Below are 23,395 nucleotides of genomic sequence, written 5' to 3'. Positions count from 1 at the left end.
CGTCAGGACCAAAACAACAAAGGCAGGCGACAAAACCAGACTAGGAGATAAGAAATCAGAACGGCATGTCTGCTTTCGTTGTATTGATTTTATCATTCTCCAATTGAGTGACTAAGATCAATCTGTAAAATTTATCTTTTAACTTCCTCCTTCATGGTTGGGTAAAGATTTTCATTTTGAGTTGACAGAGAAAAATAATCATGCATATTCATATAGTCTTTTTTTTTTAGGCTTCAGAAAGCCTTTTTTGTGCCACAGAACATGTTATAGTTTTTGTGTGGTTAGCATCTGATTTGTATCAAAGCTTGTTTCTGCCACAAAATAAAAAACAAAAAGGCTAACTTTGTATTAAATATAAATTTGCAATTCTGAGGAAAAAAAAGTCAGGGTTGTGCGATATAAACTTAAAAGTTAAAATTGTGAGTTTGTAGAAAATTCACCTTTTTTGTTGCGAGTTTATATCACAGTTCTGAGAAAAAAGTCACTATTGTGAGTTGTAAACTTGGAATTGTGAGAAATAAAGTCAGAATTGAGTTATACAAACTCGCAATTGTGAGAGGAAAAAGTCAGAATTGCTTGTATATAGTTTTCTTATTTTATTTTAGTTATTATATTGAAGTACAGATGTTATGCCATAAGTGCTTCATGCCATTAAATGTGGCAGATGAAGGAAAATGTTTATGTAATAATTAATATTCACTTATTGTTTAATATAGACATATTTGTTGCCCAGTGTGTGTAAGGTAAATGAATTGCAGTCTAGTGTTTTTTTTTTAGTGAAACTTTGCATTTAAAATCTAGGTTTGTTTGAGTCTTTTGCCAGATCATTTGCAATATTTTGAATGCACATTTAGCCAGTATAAGTCACCCTTCTGCACAGTCACGTGGTGTGTTACATAACCGGGTCCTTCGTTTATCTCCGCTCATCCACTGACAGTGAGCTCAGACACCTTGACAATTTTCCACTTGTTTTGTTCAAGGAGGCTTTCATCGTGTGGCAGAATGTTGTTTAAGAAATGAGCCGAGATCCAGTGTTTTGGAAAGGTATTACAGTAAAACCTTTTTCCTATTTTGTAGTGGTAATTCCCTTTGAACACACTGTCACAAAGGCTCATGGGATAACGGTAATGTGACTGCTGGTTCTGGATGCTTAAATCCACGTGGGTAAACCGTATGCAAAGATGAAAAGTTGGTCTTTTGTCATTTCAAGTCCTTGTCCTACAGTCTTCATTTCAAATGCTAGCTTGTTGCAATTTTTATCTTGAGTAAAATAAAATAACTTGCAGCTTTCACATACTGTTAGAGTAGAGAGGCTGTTGGCTTGTATTTCACACTGTACAAATTGTAGATGGGTCAATCAACTCTATAACTCAAACTGATTCTGGCAAGCCAAACCCAATCAGTAGTGATCCATCTAATTAAAGTCATTATATAATCTTTTGAGAGATTTACCTCCAACACCTGCTTGTGTTCCTGTAAATTTCTAAAAAGTGTTTAGGATCATGTGACTCTGACAGTGATCACAGTTCACGTTTGGTTTTTTTTTTTTTTTTTTTTTTTTTTACATTGTGAATTTTTAAGTCATGAATATGAATATTCTAAGGGGGAGGGGGATCTTTTTGGTTACTGACATTCTTCTAAATATCTTCCTTTGTGTTCATCAGAACAAAGAAATTTATACAGGTTTGGAACTACCTAAGGGTGAGTAAGTGATGACATAATTTTCATTTTTGGGTGAACTATCCCTTTAAAATACAAGAATACTGTGAAATATATTATTATTATTATTATTATTATTATTAATAATAATACTCAATAATAACTATATATATATATATATATAATATAATATTTATTATTTATTTGTTTTTATTTTTTTCTGTGATGGCAATACTGAATTTTCAGCAGGCATTTCTCCAGTCTTCAGAGTCAACATGATGCTTCAGAAATTATTCTAATGCGCTGATTTGGTGCTCAAGAAATGTGTCTTACTCCTGTCAATGTTGAAAACAGCAAACTTTTGAATGGTGCTATATGTTGTCATCTGTCATGAAAACTTGTATTTATATGGAAAATATGAACTTTTATACATTGATATGAAACTTTGCAAGTGTGTCAGAATGATAAAGTAGCTTAACTTTGGTACAGTGCTGCAAAATCTGACCTTTATTCATAGAGGTCTTGCAACAAGATATTTGTCTTCTAAGTTTTATCTCTGAAGGTTGTGTTTTGTAATGGATTGGCACTAAAGACAATTTAAGAGCTGATATTTTCACAGATGTACTTTCAGTGACTTTTTTTATTGTTAGCTTAAATGTGTCAAATTCCTAAAACCTGTGTAAGTGTGTGTATATATAAGGCGATTGTTGATTATTCCTCAGACACTCTCTCTTCTCACATGGTCACGTCCGTTCTTCAGATTCACTCAGTGCCTGTATGTTGTGATTTTTAAAGGTTTTTGAGGGGCGATTCTATTGAGTCAAGGTGTAAAGATGACTTCAAGCATAAAAAATCAACAGGCCCAGTGACAATGAATGACTTGATACAAGGTATCCTTTAAATTAGCTCATTATGTTTATTGTGTGGGTTTAGGGAGTGGTTGAGCTCTGTGCGGTTACTGTGGCTCATTTCATTTGAGAGATGCCCACATTAGAAGCAGCTCTTCCATTCAACGAGAAAAGACCACTGTTGACAGACACAAAGGGTGTTTGTGTTTCCACGTACGCTTTTGTGTGGATACTGTGAGTGAGGGAGGGAGAGAGGGACATAGATGGAAATTGAGAGATTGGGTGGGTTAGCGATGTCTGGAATGTTGTGTTATGTTGAAACTCGAACTCGTCTTGAAAGGCCCATAACATCAACTTTTTTTTCTTCCCCTACAGCCATATGTAAAGTTCATAGCTCTGTTGGCATTGTGCCCTCTGCCCGCTGGCCATGGGTTGCCTCTGGAGTACAACAGGGCCTGTGATTAGCTCAACATGAGCCAGAGGCATGGCTCACAGACCCCTCAGATCCATAGGAAATCTGTGATGGAAATTTGATACAATGTCGGCCTATAGTTGGATTGGCCAAAATAGATGTAGTGATCTGCATTGATCTATGTACTCCCATGTTTTTTTTTTTTTTTTAGTTAAAGGTGCCCTAGATTCAAAAATTGAATTTACCATAGCATAATTGTATAACAAGAGTTCAGTACATGGAAATGACATACAGTGAGTCTCAAACACCATTGTTTCCTCCTTATATAAATCTCATTTGTTTAAAAGACCTCAGAAGAACAGGCGAATCTCAACAAAACACCGACTGTTGCGCAACAGTTGAGGTGTACGCCCCCAATATTTGCATATGCCAGTTCATGTTCAAAGCATTACACAAGGGCAAAACGTCTGGAACTGCACAGCTGAATTATCAGACTAGCTAAGCAAGCAAGAACAATAGCGAAAAATGGCAGATGGAGCAATAATAACTGACATGATCCATGATAACATGATATTTTTAGTGAGATTTGTAAACTGTCTTTCTAAATGTTTCGTTAGCATGTTGCTAATGTACTGTTAAATGTGGTTAAAGTTACCATCGTTTCTTACTGTATTCACGGAGACAAGACTGTTATTTTCATTTTTAAACACTTGCAGTCTGTATAATGCATAAACACAACTTCATTCTTTATAAATCTCTCCAACAGTGTAGCATTAGCCGTTAGCCACAGAGCATAGCCTCAAACTCATTCAGAATCAAATGTAAACATCAAAATAAACACTGTACTTACGCGATTAGACATGTTGCATGACAAACACTTTGTAAAGATCCATTTTGAGGGTTATATTAGCTGTGTGAGCTTTTTTTTATGTTGTTTAAGGCAAGCGCGAGCTCTTGGGCATGGAGCATGAGAATTAAAGGGGCCGCACACCTGGAATTGGCGCATTTATAGTGATGCCCCAAAATAGGCAGTTAAAAAAATTAATAAAAAAAAAACGGCACCTTTAATTTAAAATGAACTAATGCAACACTATTCTTGCAACATTTTTTCACAACTTAGGGTGTGTTCATAATTGACAGGTTTAGTTTGATTAAAACGAACTCTGGTGTGATTGCTCTTCTAGTGTGGTTCATTTGAAAGCGTGAACTGTCATCTGAACCCTGGTGTGCACCACACAAGTAGAAAGTTTGATTAAATGGAAGTTTATTGAATCCATTTGCGTATACACATTGCGTAAGTTGAATATGGAAGGCGCAGGACGTAGCATAAGTGTTTTGAACCATGAGAGGCGTTACACTTTCTTCCTAAGTTGAATACGGAAGGTGGTCTGGCGGAAGCTAGATATTTTACTTTATAACGTATTAAATATGCATATTGTTCTTACACAAATGCATCGCTTCGCTTCAGAACGCCTTTATTAACCCTCCGAAGCTGTGTGGAGTATGTTTATGATGGATGGATGCACATTTTTCGAGCTTCAGACAGGTGGTTTCCGTGCACTACCATAATAAAGCTTTGGAGCATCAAGGTGATTATCAATATAACTCTGACTGTATTTGTCTGAAAGAAGAAAGTCATATACACATAGGATAGCTTGAGGGTGAGTAAATCATAGGGTAATTTTTATTTTAAAGTGAACTAATGCTTTAAAATGGTATTTTCTTGTTGTATCCCAAACTGTTAATAACCATTTGTTATTGCAAAACCCCTCACATTTTTTAATATTTAATTTTAATATCGTGGTCATGTTCTGAATGAAATACTAGCTTACTGCTTACCATTGTGCAGTATATACTGTATATTGGCTACTATTTGTGGAAATATTATTCCATGAAAAACAGTTTTAAACAGTAGTGTAGTGTACTATACTTTCACATGACCAACACATTGCAATGCTAATGTTATTTTGCATTTTTTGATTTTGTGTAAAAATGCTTTATGTTTGGCAGTCTGATCATGTACATTAATGAGTCGAGAACCAGGTCATTGCTGATTACTTCATTTTTTATTATTGAAAATGGAGGGTAAAGTTGAGTTTATTGCATTGTGGGATGCAGTTAATAAATGCAGTAAGGTGGTTTAATTCAGGAAAGCATACTTCTACAACTCATACTATTTCTGCCATATCCTTATATAAGTATGAGTAAATAGAAATATAGACCAGTATGATAGTATTCATGGTGGCATGTTTCGATTCCTGTCCAGACCTTGACATTTTTATTACTTCTAATAGGCATATCTACATAATACGGAAGAGGATTAGGGCCAAGCAATAATAAAAAAATAAAATCATCTCGAGATTAAAGTTGTTAAATTTCAAGAAAAAAAGTTGAGATAAAATGTTGAGAATAAAGTCATTAAATTATGAGAACAAATTCGTAATTTAACGAATTTGTTCTTATAATTTAACAACTTTTTTCTCGTAATTTAACGAGTTTATTCTGAATATTTTATCTCAACCTTTTTTCTTGAAATGTAACAACTTTAATCTCGAGATGATTTTATTTTTTTATTATTGCTTGGCCCTAATCCTCTTCCGTATTATTTAGATATGCCTTTTTAACGAGTTTATTCTCAACATTTTATTTCAACTTTTTTATCGAAATGTAACAATTTTTTTCTTGAAATTTAACAACTTTATTCTCAAGATGGTTTTATTTATTATTATTACTTGGCCCTAATCCTCTTCCGTAAGATAATTTATAGTGCCCCTATTATGTTTTTTCAAATATTACCTTTCATGCAGTGTGTAATATAGCTGTTTGTGAATGTTAAATGTCTGCAAAGTTTTAAAAATCAAAGTGCATGAAAAATAAAGTTATTGTCTCCTAAAAGAAAAAATTGTTTCTGAACTGCTGAAATGAGTCGTCAGCAATTCCAGTCTCAATTCCTGTTACATACCTATGTAACAAATTTGCATAATGCCAGCCTATTATCTTCATTGACTGCCTGCTTACGAAGTCTACTTTGACCTAGTGTTGTAGTACTCAAGACTGGTCTTGGTCTGGTCTTAAGACCATTTTTTTTGAAGGTCTTGGTCTTGACCACATTTGTACTCGGTCTAATTACTTGGGATTTTAGTTCAAGTATGGTCAAGACCACAATTGTGGGGATATCACAAAATTTCTGCTGTTTTCACAAATTTGAGCACAATTGCAAACATATTGCTTTTATACACACATTCAATAAACAAAATTGTATTTTTAAAACGTTATTCTCAACATTATTTCTGCATGTGTAATTTTACCAATTCAGATGTAGCTTCTGTGCCACCTCTGCTGTGCAAATGTGAATTTTGTTAGTGATTTCATTTGATTGGTAACATCTCTATATAGTGTCTTATTCTAATTTTATTTAATGATTAAAAATAAGGCAATAAATACAGACCCTTAAAGTCTTGGTCTCAACACACATTGGTTTTGGTCTCGGATTAGGTGGTCTTTGACTACAATACTACTTTGACCCGTCTTAAAACACTCCAGCTGAGGCCTGGAAGAGTTTGGATTGTGTTGTTGACATTTCGAGAAGACACTGTTTTCAGCGCTGCACATCCACTTTGCATGCACTGCAAAAGGGTGAGGACTCGGTCTGGAATTGATGTGGAAAAACTGATGCCATTGTTCGTATCACTGTGTATCAAGCGCTGAGGAAGCCTCTGGAGCTGAAATCAGATATGGTAATAGGCGTTTCATTCCTGAAACGTGCTGTAAGCAGTAGACCAATCACAACAGACTCGGCCATCTGACCGATCAGAGCAGAGTATAGGCTCTCAGAAAGGAGGTGTTTAGAGATACTGTTTCTTCGAACAAACCATTTTCAGATTCTTTGAGAAATAAGGTGGTGCAATGAAATTAAAAATAGTTTTTTGACTTTAAAATAGAATAATAGAGGCATGTTAAGTTTGTACAGCAAGTCTAGAACAAGTAAAATTTTTTTTTTTTTTTTTTTTTTTTTGAAAATGCTTACATTTAATTGCATGGAAAACGTTTTTCCTAAGAAGTAATTTAATTCAATGTTTGTTTGTTTTTTGGTGTGTGTGCAGGCAAAATTCCCTTCGCAAGTAAGGTGTATAAAATTGTATGAGATGTGAAATTGTTTTAATTGGTCATAAATTGGTCATTTTTTAAAATCTTTTATGTCATTACCAGTTGACCATGACCATGAAAGGTCTCTCTTTCAAAGGGAGTGAAATGTTATGATTTAAGTGAGCTGATGGCCATAGATGCCTATATTCAGGGAACAACAATTGCAGTTTTCACAATAAATAAAAGATTGTTTTCTGATTGGTTTTAATCCAGAAGATGTGGGGGCAGGAATTCATTGCATCTTTATTGCTCCCACTGTGCTGGAGGGTACAAATAGTTATAGATCCAATGTCTTGCAGTGTGAGTTGAAGGAGAGAGGGTCTTTTTTTGATGCTGATTGTCTTATGGATTGGATGGAAAGGTTTCTAAGCAAGTGAATGATTGAAGTGTAGAGGATGTAAGAGCACAAAGAAAAGTTTAGGTTTACGACATTACTTTAAAGTCAAAATGGGGCAGGCAGCTGTGTGTGTACTGACAGGTAAGTGAACATGTTTACGTTTACAGTTAAGATTCTTCTTTTCGACGTTTAAGATGAAAGCGGTCAGGATGCTGTGTAGCTCAGAGCTCATTTTAAATGATGACACAGCGCTGTGTTGTTTAGAGGACAGACTTGTTTACTGTCACTGACAGTTGGGACAGTCTTGCTTGGCATTCACCGCTCTTCACTTAGTGACCTAGATCACATTTTCCCTTCAGCGACAGGTGGAGCGTACGATTTTTCAGTGTTATATATTTTTTTGATGTTTACAGTGCTTACAAGACAGCTCTTTATTCCAAATACTCCAAATTTTCCTAAGTACAAGTACATTGTACTTATTTTTTGATGTATGTACATAGTAGTTAAAGACACCTAATATAGGATATGACCGAATATTCTAACTTGCGTTATGAGCTTATATGCCAGAGAAATAAGCGCATAGCCATCTTTAGAATATTGTGTTTGAACTTCTGTTTTTGTGGTAGCTCTGTATATTTGTATGGCATTGCTGTCAAAGACTAATTAGTTAGTGAAGTGGATTTACTTATTGTAAAGGTATTATGGGGATTGTAATGTTTGATGTGGATGTCAACAGATGCCAGTAAACCAGGAAGATTTTAAAATGAGCGGTTCACTTATAAATCAAAAGATCTTACCTTCGTTGTTCTGTGGAAATACTAACTGGAAGACAGAACACAAGGAGCGCAATGCTGAAAATGGGCGGGGCTACATAAGGTCTCTAGAACAGTTCGATAGTTCTGGACCGCATTTCTGATTGGGTTCCAAGGGTTCTAATAAAAAATTCAACTGAAGTTCATTTGTAGAGCACTTTTCACAATACATGTTGTTCAGAAAATGTGATCTGTGTATTAAATTAACTTTTTTCCACCATTGTGGGCAAACTGTTTTCTTTGCTTAACCGTTCTACTTCGTGCTGATCCGGCCCAGCCAGTACGGATATGGTTTCGTTTTCCATTGTGTGGCTGATAACGAAGCTCTTTGTAATGTAATGCAAAATGCATCAGTCGTTGCCTTGGTAATGTAAGAGTTTACAGATGAAACTAGATCTAAATGGTGACTGTGTTTTGAAGGATGGTCAGATATTTCTTTTAATTTTATTATTTTTTTTACGTTGCTCAAATTGCAATGTGCTTAGCCATTAATCACAATTAAAAAATGTAATCTACATTTTACAGCCCTTTTAAATACATTAAATTACACACAAATTACTGTTTGGGCTATATAGGTAAGAGACAGTATTTTATAATCAATATGGTGCTTAATAGGTAGCCAGTGTAGAGATGATTTTTGACCTGGTAAGAACTCTGTCAGCTGCATTTTGGATTTGGACTAATTGTAGCTTGTTTATTGAAGATGCAATGACAGTTCAACAGCACCTGGACTTCATACTGTTTGTATCACTATGCTTGTTTGTGTTTGCATGTTCCAAAAAAGGAAAGAAAGGAACATTTATTTTGTTTGAGTCCTGTGGCATGTGTCATTTAACATTTTAAAGGGTTAGTTCACCCAAAAATGAAAATTCTGTCATTTAATTACTCACCCTCATGTCGTTCCAAACCCGTAAGACCTTCGTTCATGTTCGGAACACAAATTAAGATATTTTTTATAAAATCTGATGGCTCAGTGAAGCCTCCATTGCCAGCAAGATAATTAACACTTTCAAATGCCCAGAAAGCTACTAAAAACATATTTAAAACAGTTAATGTGACCACAGTGGTTCAACTTTAATGTTATGAAGCGACGAGAATACTTTTTGTGCGCCAAAAAAACAATTTTATTCAACAATTTTTAGTGATGGGCAATTTCAAAACACTGCTTCATGAAGCTTTGAAGCTTTACGAATCTTTTGTTTCAAATCAGTGTTTCGGAGCGTGTATCAAACTGCCAAAGTCGCGTGAACCATTGAAATTTCGAAATGTTGCGAAACACTTATGATGTAACAAAGCCCCATTTACTGAAATCAGTGACTTTGGCAGTTTGATACACACTCTGAACCACTAGCTATGTTTCCATCCACCTATTTTTATGCGCTTTCTGGGATATTGCATAAAATATCGCTGGATGGAAACTCCAAGATGCGCATAAATTCTAAAAATGCGTTGCATAAAAAAACAAATGCGCACTAATAAGTAGGATACATTTTTTATGTGACATGAAAACATGCACATAAACTACGATGGAAACACATTTTCAGAATAAATTCCTTGATGTGCATTTGCAATGTAACAGCATAACTGGACCAACCAGTGGACCGATCTCGTTGCACAGCATCTGAAATGCTGTTTTTGGTCCTTCTGTAATGCCTGAGTAAAGTCTGTCGTTAAAATGTGTTTTATTCCCTTCCAGAAGCACTTCACACGATTCCGTTCACAAATACCACACATTTGAATGCAAAATTATATGACAGCGTTTGTGTTTCATCTGCACGCTCTGAGGCGCAAATAATTTATTATATATGAAAATTATTATATACAATGACTTCTATTGCAGAAACTTCCATTTTTCTTAGTGATATAGTGCCAGTGTATCAGGAAGTGACGTTTTTGTTCTCTTTTGACTCACTGGATGGAAACAGTGCTTTATTCGCAAGTGTTTTATGCGATATTCAAAATTTGCGCATAAGTTAAATACGCAACTTTGGACGGAAACATAGCTAATGATTCAAAACAAAAGATTTGTAAAGCTTCAAAGCTTCATAAAGCAGTGTTTTGAAATCGCCCATCACTAGATATTGTTGAATAAAGTCATTATTTAGTTTTTTTGGCACACAAAAAGTATTCTCGTCGCTTCATAACATTAAGGTTGAACCACTGTAGTCACATGAACTGTTTTAAATATGTCTTTAGTAGCTTTCTAGGCATTGAAAGTGTTAATTATCTTGTTAATTATCACTGAGCCATTGGATTTTATTAAAAATAAGTTAATTTGTGTTCTGAAGATGAATAACGGTCTTACAGGTGTAGAACGACATGAGGGTGAGTAATTAATGACAGGATTTTCATTTTTGGGTGAACTAACTCTTTAAAGGTATTGGTGGTCACTCTCCGACTATGTAAAACAAAAGATGCAAGCCACTTTTTTGCTCTTGTCCTTATTGTATACATTGAAAAGATTATATTTGGAAATCATTCCTAATTTGGATTGTTAGGATCCTGCATGACGACAGTGTTTTTGACAGAATTATATAAAATGACCATCTGTAGACACTGGCTGGTCTCATGAAGGAGCCTCAATTAAAGTAATAGTTTACACAAAAATATAAAAATTACGACAATGAACTGAGCTGTGGGAGCTGTGGAAAAGAGCTGTGTGAAGATTTAGATATTCATAGCACGCAGGCTTGGAATTGCACGAGCGTGAGTTAATAATGACAGAATTACCATTTTTGGCTAAACCGTCCCTTTAAGACAGTTTAGAACAGAGAAATACTTTTCTGACTTTTCAGTTCATATGCAAAAAAGTAATTGTAATAACATAAATATTGTAAAGATGACAAAATAGACACATAATAAATGTTTTGTTACTCACTGGAAAAATATGAGACAACCATCAATCTACGTTGTGTTTGAGTACAAAACAATTGTCTGTTGAAAGTCTGAAACAAGTGCTTTCATGCCGTAACATCATCATGCCTCATACCTCTCTAATGGAGGGATCAGCAGCTGACTGATTTGTTGAAAACATCACATCATGTCCTGACTTTAATTTCCATCTGTTTTCCTAGAGTTACTGGGCTCCACGAAGAGGCTGAATGTGAACTACCAAGATCAAGATGGGTAAGTTCTCTCATTTTCCACACGGTTGGTCCAAAATGTGAATAGGTCAATGATGTGACGGGTCATCTTTTTGCCCAAAGCCTTAATAATAATAAAAAATAAAGATATGACATCTGAAATATGTAAGGTAGTACAACTAGATCTTTTTTATTGCATCCAAAAGGTTTTAATTATATTTTGCTACATATAAAGGTATTTTAAAGATTATGAAGTGTCAAAAGCTTATTCAGTTTAACCGTCCAAAGGCCAATACAGCCATTTAATTTATGATTAAAATATCTTAAAATGTAATAAATGTATATATTTTTTATTCTGGCATGATTTTATAACATCATATATCAACATAGTGCAAAATGACATTAAAATTATGTGTAGAAGTCATTGCTTTGTTATGGGAAAGAATGTCCGGAAAATTTCATTGATGTCATTCGGAGTAACCAAAATAAAGGAACCATTTTGGATCAAGTCATGCGGTCAATATCATGTGACAGGATGTGACATCATTTAGACACCTGCAAAGGACTCTTTACATCTCACATATTTTTATGGGTCATCATGTTTTATTAATATATTATATATATTCTTTTAAATAACCAAACTTTAACAACATATGGGCAGATCCCTCGAGCGCAGCTGATGACGCTTTGAAGTGACGCTAAAGGAAGCGAGGATATATCGTTTCACTTGATTAAATTCCTCTGTCTTCGCATCTTTTCCTTGCGTCCTTCCCTCGCATCCTGAAGGGGTGGAGCTAAGACGCGAGGAAAGGAAGCAAGGAAACGAAACGAGGATGCACAAATAAGAATTGAGAAGCACCCATGGTCCTGAAGCAAAGTAACTAACTCTCTTAACTATTTGAAAAAATCATGTTTTCACTTGCTCGTATGCATGTCCCAAAACATCAGGTCACTCGGTACAACCGCTATAAAGCATGTAATATGTTGTAATATTTTAAAAACTTGTACCAATTATAAAATAATTGATTGGCCTTTTGTTAGCTAGCTAGATATCAGCCTGTTAGCATTGTTTGAAAATATTGTCATTCGTTATAACCAAATGTGTCATTCAGTAAAACAAAAATTTTAGTTAAACCAAATTACTTTTTTGGTGACAAATTATGTCCACCTTGTAAAAAAAAGGCAAAGGCAGTGTTAATTGGTTAAAAACAAAACACAATCTCATTGTTAACACTTAATAAACCTTCGAAATGAATTATATCTCAATTGTTTTTTTACGCTTTTAAAAACCTTATTTGTCAATGACCCATATAACAAGGAAACTTGTATGTAATATCACATGAGCAGGAGTGGTATATTGCTTTATATCAGAACAGATATATAGGGGTGAATTCATGTTGATTGGGGACACTTTTCCAGAGGTAACTTAATGGCAAAAAGTGTCCCAATGAACCTGAATTCACCTTAGATAAATTATAATATTGTGGTGGTTCGTTTTGTGAGTCATCCAAACCTGCTCCCTTTAGAGTTTAATATTTATGTAGTAAACTCTGCACACTTGACTGAAATTTATGAATTTTTCATTCATGTTTATAACTGCTGCGGAGCAGATTGAAGCACCAGACACAGCTACACAAAAGCTTTAATCACATGTGCAAGATTTATGTGCACCTTCGACTGATCAGAACCTTGCGAGTGTGTCCCACCTGTTTAAACAGTGAAAATGTGCTGTTCTATCATGTCGACATCCACCTAGAAGGTGGTCTATGCTTTCTGACACCATGACTAGTCAGCCCCTATTCAATTTAAAAAACTTTAAAAGTCTTGTTGAAAATAAATTGTTACAAAAACATAAATTCTTTTTGTTTGATAAACACTATTATTAATAACTAAAAATAATTAAAAAGCACCTGCAAAATACATGAACAAACATATGTTATTTTATTTAGCTATTGTTTTTTAGTATATTGACAATCTGTGCATCATTTCCGCATTCAGAGAAGAAGAAATGCATCCTCATCCGTCCCTAAAGCAGTGATGACGTTATCAAGAACGTTAATTAATTAAACCCAGACGAATATGTTACCTGCAGGGGATCTCTGAATATTTGACTCATCCACCAATTATCATTTCCTCTGTGTAGAGTCTTCTGAATTTACAATAATGGTCCCCTAGTAAATTAATTAGTGAAGAAAGATAAAACACTTGGCAAGTTAAGCTGAGTTTAATTACTCATTACAAAATTATCTGTGTACTTTTGCCTTGTTATATTTAAATGTGTGTTTTTTAAAAATCAATTGATGATTTATTAAAGTGGCAGAAAAGGTATTAAAAAAATCTTCACTGCATTAGATTATAGCAATATAGTGTACGTTGGCTGTACAAGTATAATCAGAGTCTATTTAAAAATAAAAAACTGTGAATTATAGGACTTGAAATTGTTCAATCAGAATTCGGACAATATTACAAAATGTCTTGCATTACTTCAGTCAAAATATTTGAACAGGAATTTGTATTGTAAGAATTAAACGTGTAATACGTCCTAAAATATTAACCTATTTATCTGTTTTCTGCATGCCTCGCAGACCCATATTAAAGACTCCATGTCTTGACTTGTTTGTTTGCTGAGCCTAGCTGTGGTTTTTGTATGCTTTCACAGTGTGTTTGCATATATTCTATCCATTGTGCTGTAACACCTTTGTGCACAAACAGGAAAAAGAAAGTGCATAGATGCTTGTCTAAGTGATACTTCTCTACAATATATGACACAAACTTACATATACTGTAGGTTTTCTTTAAACTATAGCTCAGCGTTAGTCAAAAGCAATGTGATGTGGTTTGACTCGTATTCCCATGACTCTTCCCATGATTCTTTTCTGCTTTGAGCTACCATCACTGTTTGAAATCAAAGCTTAGACTTTTAGAGAAAGCCACAGACTCAAAGCTCTGATCACTCTTAAAAATACTGGACAGTGGCTCTGGGAAAAGTTGTCTGGAGATGAAACTGCTGTGTGTATATTTTGTGTACATTTGAGATCACAACCAATGTACATTAAGGGAAGATTACGTGAAAAAAAGATTTTGTATTTGATTATATTGATTGGATTGAATGAACAGCTATACGCATCAAGGTATTGTCATAAATAGCTCACAGATGAAGACAAATATATTTGTCTTAATTATTGTCCTTAGTAACATCGTTTGGCCGACTTGAAATTTCTCCAGTAAAAAGTTTCCTAAAAAAGTTCCTGTCAAGGCAACTACTGATTTCTTGTTTCAAAAACTGTAAAATAATTTCATTGTTCATGGGTTTTATTCTTTATATGTTTAAATTACATGAATATATGAAGTATACTCAGAAAAAAAGAGAAAATCTGGCACATTAAAAACATTTTATGCATTAAAGTCAGTCAAAACCCTTTTTTAAATGCATGTTGTTGATCTTATTGTGAATAATTAACCTATGCATACATTTATTTATTTTTATTTTGCCCTAATAATTTTTAATCAAAATGTCATAACTCGATCTTCTGGTGAAACAACAGACTTCTTCCTGGTGATGTATGCTAAAATTTTCCAGTCATTTAGTCTGCTTAAAACCCGCCCCTTTCTTACAATTGACTGCAAGCTCGCATTCAGATCTGCCTCCATCCAATCAACAACCGATGATTAAAAACTTTTTTTTTTTTCCTTTTCGATAATTCACTTAACTCTGATGTACATCACACTATGGAAGAAAAGATCTGCTGCTACTTGTTACGTAATACATCGCTTTAATAACCTCAACTTTAATAACCTCTCCTACCTCACAGTCCACAAATATCATTAAGTAAAAACATATTTTTTCGGTATCACCAATTAACAAATGCCCAACAGTGATGATTAAAATGACAACATAAATGACCAATAATCTGATTTTTTTTAATGCTGCATTGCATGCTGGGAGTCCACAGTTCAGCTCAATGTGAAATTATTTGTTCAGACAACTCTCTTAGGCTATTTGGGACAACATTCTGGGGAATAGTGTTGGTTAACGTGTGTGTTTTTTTGTTTTTATGTCATTCTAAATAAAAAAGCCCTGTATGCTTTTGTACAATGTGTGCACAGGTTCAATCTGTTGTTGAATCTGAGGGTCCCATTAGTCTTGAGACGAAAGTGGCAGATAGTTGAAAGTGTATCTCCACGAAGTTGAGGGCCTCACATTAGCATGAGTGCTAATTTGCGCTTTCATGATCAGCAGAGGAAGAACTGAGAAACCGGCTCCTGAGGGACCTGCAGCTGAGGTGGAGGAAAAACATTTCATTATTCATCACTGCTACTGGCACTGCTTTCTTTCTTTTCTTTCTTTCTTTTCTTTTCCTTTTCTTTTCCTTTCTTTCTTTCTTGCTGGATTTCTAGATTTCTTTCTTTCTGGATTTCTTTTTCTTTCTGGATTTCTTTCTTTCTGGAACAATCAAGTACATAATAATTTGTCAAAACCCGGTAGGATATTTTTAACAGGCGCAGTAGGTTTCATCGGGTGTCATACTGATGTGTAAGAGGTGTCCCTAGTGGATGTGTTTAAGAATGCTGTTTAAGAAGTCTGGATCAGATGGTGTGTGCTGCTAAACCATAGACAGAACACAGCATTCTTGTGATATGTGCCACATTAATCATCAGCGTTACTCATTCTCAACATCTGTGATTGCTGTACGATAGCTGTAGGGTGGGTTTATACAATCTTTTGTTCGTTTCACAAAACTCATGCCCTCATATGATTTTTACAGAGTCCCTGCTGAAGTTATGAGGGGTTATTTTGGTGTAAAGTCTCTTTGGGAGATATGTGTGAAGTTGTACATATACTGTATGGCTTGTAGGAGCATAGCACCAGTGCAATGAAGGAGAAAACAGTAGAAGTAATAAAATGGGTTCAGAAAAACATATCATAACCAAGCGGGAAAACCTTTAAAAGTCCACATTGAATGTAAAAATTTGGTGTTTAAAGGGATAGTTCACCCAAAAATTTAAATGTGATGTTTATCTGCTTACCCCCAGCGCATCCAAGATGTAGGTGACTTTGTTTCTTCAGTAGAACACAAATTATGATTTTTAACTCCAACCGTTGTAGTCTGTCAGTCAAATAATGGGAGTGAATGGGAACTCGAACAATAAGAGTTGAAAAACGTGCACAGACAAATCAAAATTAAACCCGGCTCGTGACGACACATTGATGTCCTAAGACACAAAACGATCGGTTTGTGCGAGAAACCGAACAGTATTTATATCATTCTAATACACCATTATGTCCAACTGCGTTCAGCACTCGCTTAGTGAGGTCTGATCGCGCTCTGACAATGGAAGTGATGTCTCGTGCCTATAGTTCAATGAGTGCTAGACATCACTTCCGCTGTCAGAGCGCGATCAGACCTCACTAACCGAGTGATGAACACAGTTGGACATAGTGGTCTTTTAGAGGTAAAAAATGATATACTGTTCGGTTTCTCGCACAAACTGATCGGTTCGTGTCTTAGGACATCGTGTCGTCACGAGCCGCATGGTTTAATTTGGATTTGTCTATGCAAGTTTTTTCGACTCTTATTGTTCGAGTTCCCATTCAGTCCCATTATTTGACTGACAGATGGCAACGGTTGGAGTTAAAAATCATCATTTGTGTTCTACTGAAGAAACAAAGTCACCTACATCTTGGATGCACTGGGGGTAAGCAGATAAACATCAAATTTTCATTTTTGGGTGAACTATCCCTTTAATGTAAAGTAATGAGGGACATATTTGAACATTCATGACATATTTATCATCACACATAATGATTAATTTTCTTAATGTTGACTCCAAAAAAACACTACCTTTTAAAACGTTTGTGGTTAGTAACAAAAGAAATTAATACTTTTATTCAGCAAGACATTCATAGACATAAATTACAAAATATTTCTTTTTTCAAAAATATGCTGTTCTTTTGTCAACAGTATTTTTTTATTGAAATTTTACATTTATTTTCAAATAAACTTTCTATTCATCAAATAATCCTGAAAAAATGTATCAGTGTTTTCAACACAGATAGGACTGTGCCTTTTCAATTTAGATTAGTGACAAGTTTTTGCATCCACATTTAGCATTATTAATCAGAATATTAAGAGCCATTTATAATAATGTGTTATAATGGGGAAACTTATGTAGATGACAAGGAAAGACAGCTGACTATTTTGACAGTTTGGGATATTTTTCTTTTACAAAGCACTACTGCTGCCCTAATGGAAATTTATAACTATTCCAAAAAAAGTATTGTCCGGACCTCCCCTGGGAAGGAAATATAGAGACCAGACCTCTTGGAACTTTAATTGAATACACCTGGTTTATAAGTAAACATTGTTTATAAAAAGTTGATGTGAAAAATTAGTAATAAAGTGAAGGACGAAGAAACACATACACGTTACACGGAACAAGTGGCAGGTCTATTCATTTGCATTTACACTAAAACTAAATGCATTTTTAATGCATGCTTTGACATACAGTATCAGATTGTTTTGTCTGGTCTATTGCTATGGTTAAATCACTGTCAGTCATTGCAGTTTCTGATTCAATTGCGTATTTAAATGCAGTTGTAAATCCATAAACTTTCCAGTTTAATGAGCAGCATGAAAAACAAAACTTTTATTCAAATTACATGAGTTATTAACAGAAAGAGCACAAAGAACACTCCCTTTATAATCACTGAAGCTGTCATTCACTTAGTCTAAGTTCAGCACTTGCTCACTGAGATCTACACTCCTGCGAAATCTCCCACTATAATAAAAAAAGCTGTCTACACTGAACAATGAATTGCTTATTTACATTGTGTTCACACTTTGTTGGTAATAATGTGAGGATTCGCGAGTGAGGGAAGGTCTAAAGTGCACAGTGAATGAAAACTCTGATTCTCACGGGAGCGTTTAAAAGCAGCGTCTGTTAGCTGTTACCGAATATACTCGGTATTTGGAACTATAGACAATCACATTTTTAAAATTTCAGTAGGCCTACTGAAGTACTGGTACTTTTGACAATCCTAATCTAATGTATAAACTTACAGTTATTAATTATGAACTAATTTTAAGTTTCAATCATATATTGATTGCTCCAATTGTCTGTGCTCTGTGAGTTCTGTTATGGCCCTTTATTCCCTATAATCTTCGTTTTGGTATAATGCAGTCTTGTCACAAGTGCACTATAAAATGCATAAATGTCTCATCCATCATTAAACTCAAGTCAGAGGGATTGTGATGCTTAGTTACACTAAGGAGCTGGAAAGGAATGTCTCTAAACTGATCCTTTAAACTTTGAATAAATACTGCGCAACTTCAGTAGGAGCATCATTGAAACTGTTCACACTGACACCAAATGACAGTATAGTATAAAGCAAAAACTAGATGTTATTAAAAACAGGGACATTTCCTCTCGGAGACAAGTACGTCTAAAGAAATCTTGGTATTCAATTCCTATGATAAATTTTTTATAAAAATTATATATTTATCTGTCTCAGATAGACATGCTGTGTTGGGATTTGCGCAGTTCCACCAGATTCAGTGTTAACCCCAGAAACAATCTGAGTCTGCAAGGAAAAGTCAGCTTAACCTAGGGAGCTAATTATACTGTTATTAGCTGCACTGACACATTTTAATAGCCGTTCCTAGAACTTTGCCTACTACACAACCACATATTGTTCCATAGATTAGTAAATGCCAAGTACACTTGGCATCACATTTGAGAAATGATAATCCTTTTATTTAGCTCTTCCACTTATAACAATCCCTTCAATGTATCATATATCTCTAGATCTGTCTCAACTCTTGATCAGCACACTATTTATTTCATGTGTTTGGTCCATAACTTATATACATATGGTAAAGGCATAGATTTTTTTAGCTTTATCCACATAGGTTGAGTTCAGTCCTTTTAAAGTATGTTAAGAAATGTTCTTTTATAAATTTTTCAGTCATCTATTCCCTCAAACACATGCATATTTTAGAAGCTGGACCATCCCCTGTCATAAAGTGACTGTGAAAGCAGAGATCTAACTGCTAATTGGGCAGTGCGCTCTAGCTGTGCCGTCAGGACTGATCACAGTGTTGTAAACTCAGTTGAACTCTGTGACAAAAACTGCCAGACTGGCCAACATTTCCCTCTTTTTATTGTTCTGCTAAATGAGATGCATTTTTGTTATGCTCTGTTTGTAAAATGAATGAAGGCATTTTCTTACTAAAATCTGAAGAGTTGCTGCTTGACCAAATGCTTTATTTTAACCAAAAAACATACCACTTCAGAGATCTAAGTAACTTTTAACAGTTTCCAGGAGATTTTTGTGTAGTTTTCAGGACTTTTTCCTGATTTTCTTTTCTTCATAGTTTTTCAGCTCTTCATCATGCAGCTCTCACTGGTACCACTGACCTCTTGTCTCTGCTGTTGGAGGCACAGGCCACTGTGGACATCAAAGACAGTAACGGTGAGACCTTTACCATTTTTATTCCTTGGCCAATGTGTTTCTTTTCTTCGCAATGTTTTTTTTTATTTTACTTTTTTCCTCATATCAACATTATTAATAAAATAATACTAATAAATGAATGAGATGGATGGATGAACAACATTGAACATCAATTACAAATGAACATATATCCTAATCTCTGTTACATCTTGGTCTGTACATGTATTATTTTGAAAGTTTTATATCAATTTAAAGAGATTTTGCCATTTACTCACCTTCATATCATTACAAACTCATACTGTGAATAGTGACCACAGATGTCCTACTTTCAATATATGGGAAAAAGGCAGTTTGGACATTCTGCTAAACATCTCATTTTGTGTTCTACAGAAGAAATAAAGTCATACAGGTTAGGAGCAACATGAGTAATTTGGTTAAAATCTCTTTAATATACCATCAAAACTTATTGGATAAGTGTTCATAGCAAATAGTAATTTATTTACATTCTAAAGACTCAAAGACATTTAGATACATATATGATATTGTGTTGTGCATGAGCTGAGTATAGTAAAAACTAGGTAGTCATTGTGTTTCCCTTTTTTTTTTTTTTTTTTTTTTTTTTTTTTTTTTTAAGGGGCTATATGTAAAATGTTCATGTATTAATCACATTTTTATGCCAGCAAAAGTGTGAACAGCTTGTAACAAAGCTTAAAAAAAACAAAAGACCTTCCCCAACTTCCTAGGTTGTCTAAGAAAGCCATGTAGACAGATTTTAATGTCAAGGACATATTTGTAGGGAAAAATAAGGATGTGACGTTTACGCATGCTTCCTAGAGCTTCTCTTTTGTTCAATTAAGCATTAAATCAGTGTTTGTACAATGTTCAGGATAATGCCGAAAGAGCCATTCTGTACTGTAATGTAAAGAAAAAGGGATTAATTCAAACTATAGTCTCATATGGCCAGATCTATCATGACAGTGTAATTTTAATTACTTCATCAGTCGTCATAATGCCGATGAATTGCAGAGCTTGTACAAACATATCCACATCATTACGATCAGATGTTTTCTTAACTGCAGCTTTCTCACTGCTGTCTTTTTTGTTGTGTGTTTATTCCGTTATATGAAAGCGTGCAGCAAATATTTAAATATTCATCTAAACGTTGCTCTCAGCAGTGTGGACGGTGTTAAGATGTTTGTTTACAGCAGAGGATGTCCATACTTGGCCTGGAGGGCCACTGTCCTGCACAGTTTAACTCCAACTTGCCTCAACACACCTGCCTGGAATTTTCTAGTACGCCTAGTCAGACCTTGAATTAGCTGGTTCAGGTGTGTTTAATTGGGGTTGGAACTAAACTCTGCAGTACAGGGGCCCTCCTGGAGCAGGATTAGAGACCCTTGGTTTACAATATATCGCTGAAAAGGCATTTCCAACTTTTTTTTACTTCTAAGCAAAAAACTGAAAAGGAACTTCACTGTGAGTATATCTGGGTCTTGAATCCCATTCACTGTGCATGAGAAATAAGTTGCTGGCTGCAGTTCACTGCTGGGTTTCTGAATTCCGTGTATAGCCCCTTTAATAGAAAAATGATTGTGCCAACAGAGAAAGAGAGCACAGTTTCTTTTCCATTGTGAAAAAAAAAAAAAAGAACTAGAAACTGTGAAAATAATGATTTTCTGCTAACTGTGGTAGGAATGCGTCCATTGCACTATGCTGCCTGGCAGGGGAAGGCTGAGACTGTACTTATGCTTCTGAGAGCTGGAGCTTCTGTGAATGGGGCTTCACAAGATGGACAGATCCCTCTCCACCTGGCTGCACAGTATGGGCACTATGAGGTGGTATGTACGTCACTACTGCAGACACTGCTCCTTTTTCTTTTTGACCAATTTGTGCCCGTCTACAACAATGTGAAGATTCAAATACTGTAGGTTCTAGACTTTAACCTAAATCATACCCAATTGGGTTTGGTTGACAGGTATGGTGGAGACTTGTACTGATGTAGTCTGGTACACTTTAAGGGTGTGATCACACTTGTAGTTTGGTTCTCTTGTTTCTTTTTCTTTTATGGTCCAGACCAAAAAGAACAAATGATACATTCAGTCCTGGTTCACTTAGTGTTCACACTGTCATTTTTAACACTGAACCTAAAGCTAAAAAATGTCAGGCATAAGGATAAGGCCACAACCTGATTGGACATTTTAAATGACATATTTTGCAATGGAATTTACCAAACATCCAAAACAATGCTGTATGTTGGGCTAAATGCACTCTCGCTGTATGTGTGTTCAAATGGTGGTATTTTTACCAGCTGAGAACTCACAAACAGCTAATAAAATGTGTATCAAAATTGCAAGGAATTCCTCTGTTGCACACAAGGGAAGATTTGCTGCAAAGAGACAGCAGTTCCAACACCTGTACCAAACTGTAATGGGCAACATAGCATCTTGTGACATCACATCCTGTTTTTACTTTGTTTAGATGTATGTAGTCTGTGTTACGTTCATATTCATACGTTCACCCTAACCTAAAATTGTGGGTCTTGTGGGCAATATGCCCAAATACATTTTATTGCCATCACAAACTATGAGTTTGCATGTGTTCTATTTAGTGATGCACCCCAAGGAATTTTTTTCGAAACACTAAAACTGAATTTAAGAAAGGTGGAAAATTAAGTTTATTTAGTAATAAATTGGAGTTGTATAATATACTATTCGTTGTTGAAATATAGACCTTTAAATAGTGGTTGTAATAACTTGTTTTCATGACAGATTTATTAAAACACATTAAATAATGAAGACAACATGTAATGTGTGTATATATCCTTCAAAATGCTCCTCTCTAGAGTTATTTTTCTGACTAATGAGCTATGGACATTGAATAGCTTTGATGGGCCAAAATCACTGTCCAAAGCGGTGATGTTTCATTCAATTGAATAATAATGTAATACAAATATTTTTAGTTGCCAAAATTTCGGAATCAGGAATGTGCTGCGACTCAAACCAAAACATTGCTTTCAAGGCTGTTACAGATCTCTGGCTGCTAGATAAAAAGAGTGCGTAGTGTTTTTTGTTTTCTTAATGGAAAAGATGTCGTTGCATGCTCAAGGCAAAAAAGAGGTCCCCTATCAAAGATCTAACATTACTTTGTAAGTCCAGGGCTTTGTTTCAAAACAATGCATTTTTTTTTTTGTTAACCTAGCTGTGTATATGATACCTCTCAGAACCAGGTTAGATTGACCAGTTGTTTGGCTTGAAATGCAGAGTATTCCCTTTCTAAATGTCCTACCCTTTCTCACAAAATGTGTCACAGGATATACTGTGTGTCATATAACGTAATAGTTTACAAAGTCAACTGTATTTATCTGTCCTTACCCTCTTAGTCCTTGACCTTTTTGGATGTTATTTCAGCTTTTCATAAATGTGTAGACTAAAACCGACACGGCTTTTGACATTGTCTTCTATTGTGTAATCCCAGAAACCTTATGCAGCCAGACACAGCTCCTCTGACCTTTCACTATATCTCTGTTTCTGTGTGTTCCCTCAGTCTGAAATGCTACTACAACACCAGTCAAACCCCTGTACTGTCAACAAGGTGAAGAAGACCCCTCTGGACCTGGCCTGCGAGTTTGGCAGACTCAGGGTGAGCC

General features: G+C 35.1%; 1 protein-coding gene across 4 annotated transcripts in view; it reads left to right on the top strand.

Moving 5' to 3' along the window:
* The window catches only part of caskin2 (CASK interacting protein 2), a 70,704-nt gene that overhangs the window by 5,529 nt on the left and 41,780 nt on the right, over window positions 1-23,395 (top strand). For 3 of the 4 annotated variants that reach the window (XM_067369608.1, XM_067369607.1, XM_067369609.1), the window contains exons 3-6: window positions 11,289-11,340; window positions 19,673-19,770; window positions 21,442-21,587; window positions 23,293-23,388. In XM_067369608.1, coding sequence (XP_067225709.1) covers window positions 11,289-11,340; window positions 19,673-19,770; window positions 21,442-21,587; window positions 23,293-23,388 — 392 coding nt within the window. Of the gene's footprint in view, window positions 1-7,408; window positions 7,544-11,288; window positions 11,341-19,672; window positions 19,771-21,441; window positions 21,588-23,292; window positions 23,389-23,395 lie in introns of those variants that run through there. The other variant, XM_067369610.1, reaches the window with a different exon arrangement.

The sequence above is a fragment of the Chanodichthys erythropterus genome, chromosome 19, assembly GCF_024489055.1.
Source record: "Chanodichthys erythropterus isolate Z2021 chromosome 19, ASM2448905v1, whole genome shotgun sequence".
NCBI lineage: Eukaryota > Metazoa > Chordata > Actinopteri > Cypriniformes > Xenocyprididae > Chanodichthys > Chanodichthys erythropterus.
This window is presented reverse-complemented; position numbering and strand designations above follow the sequence as displayed.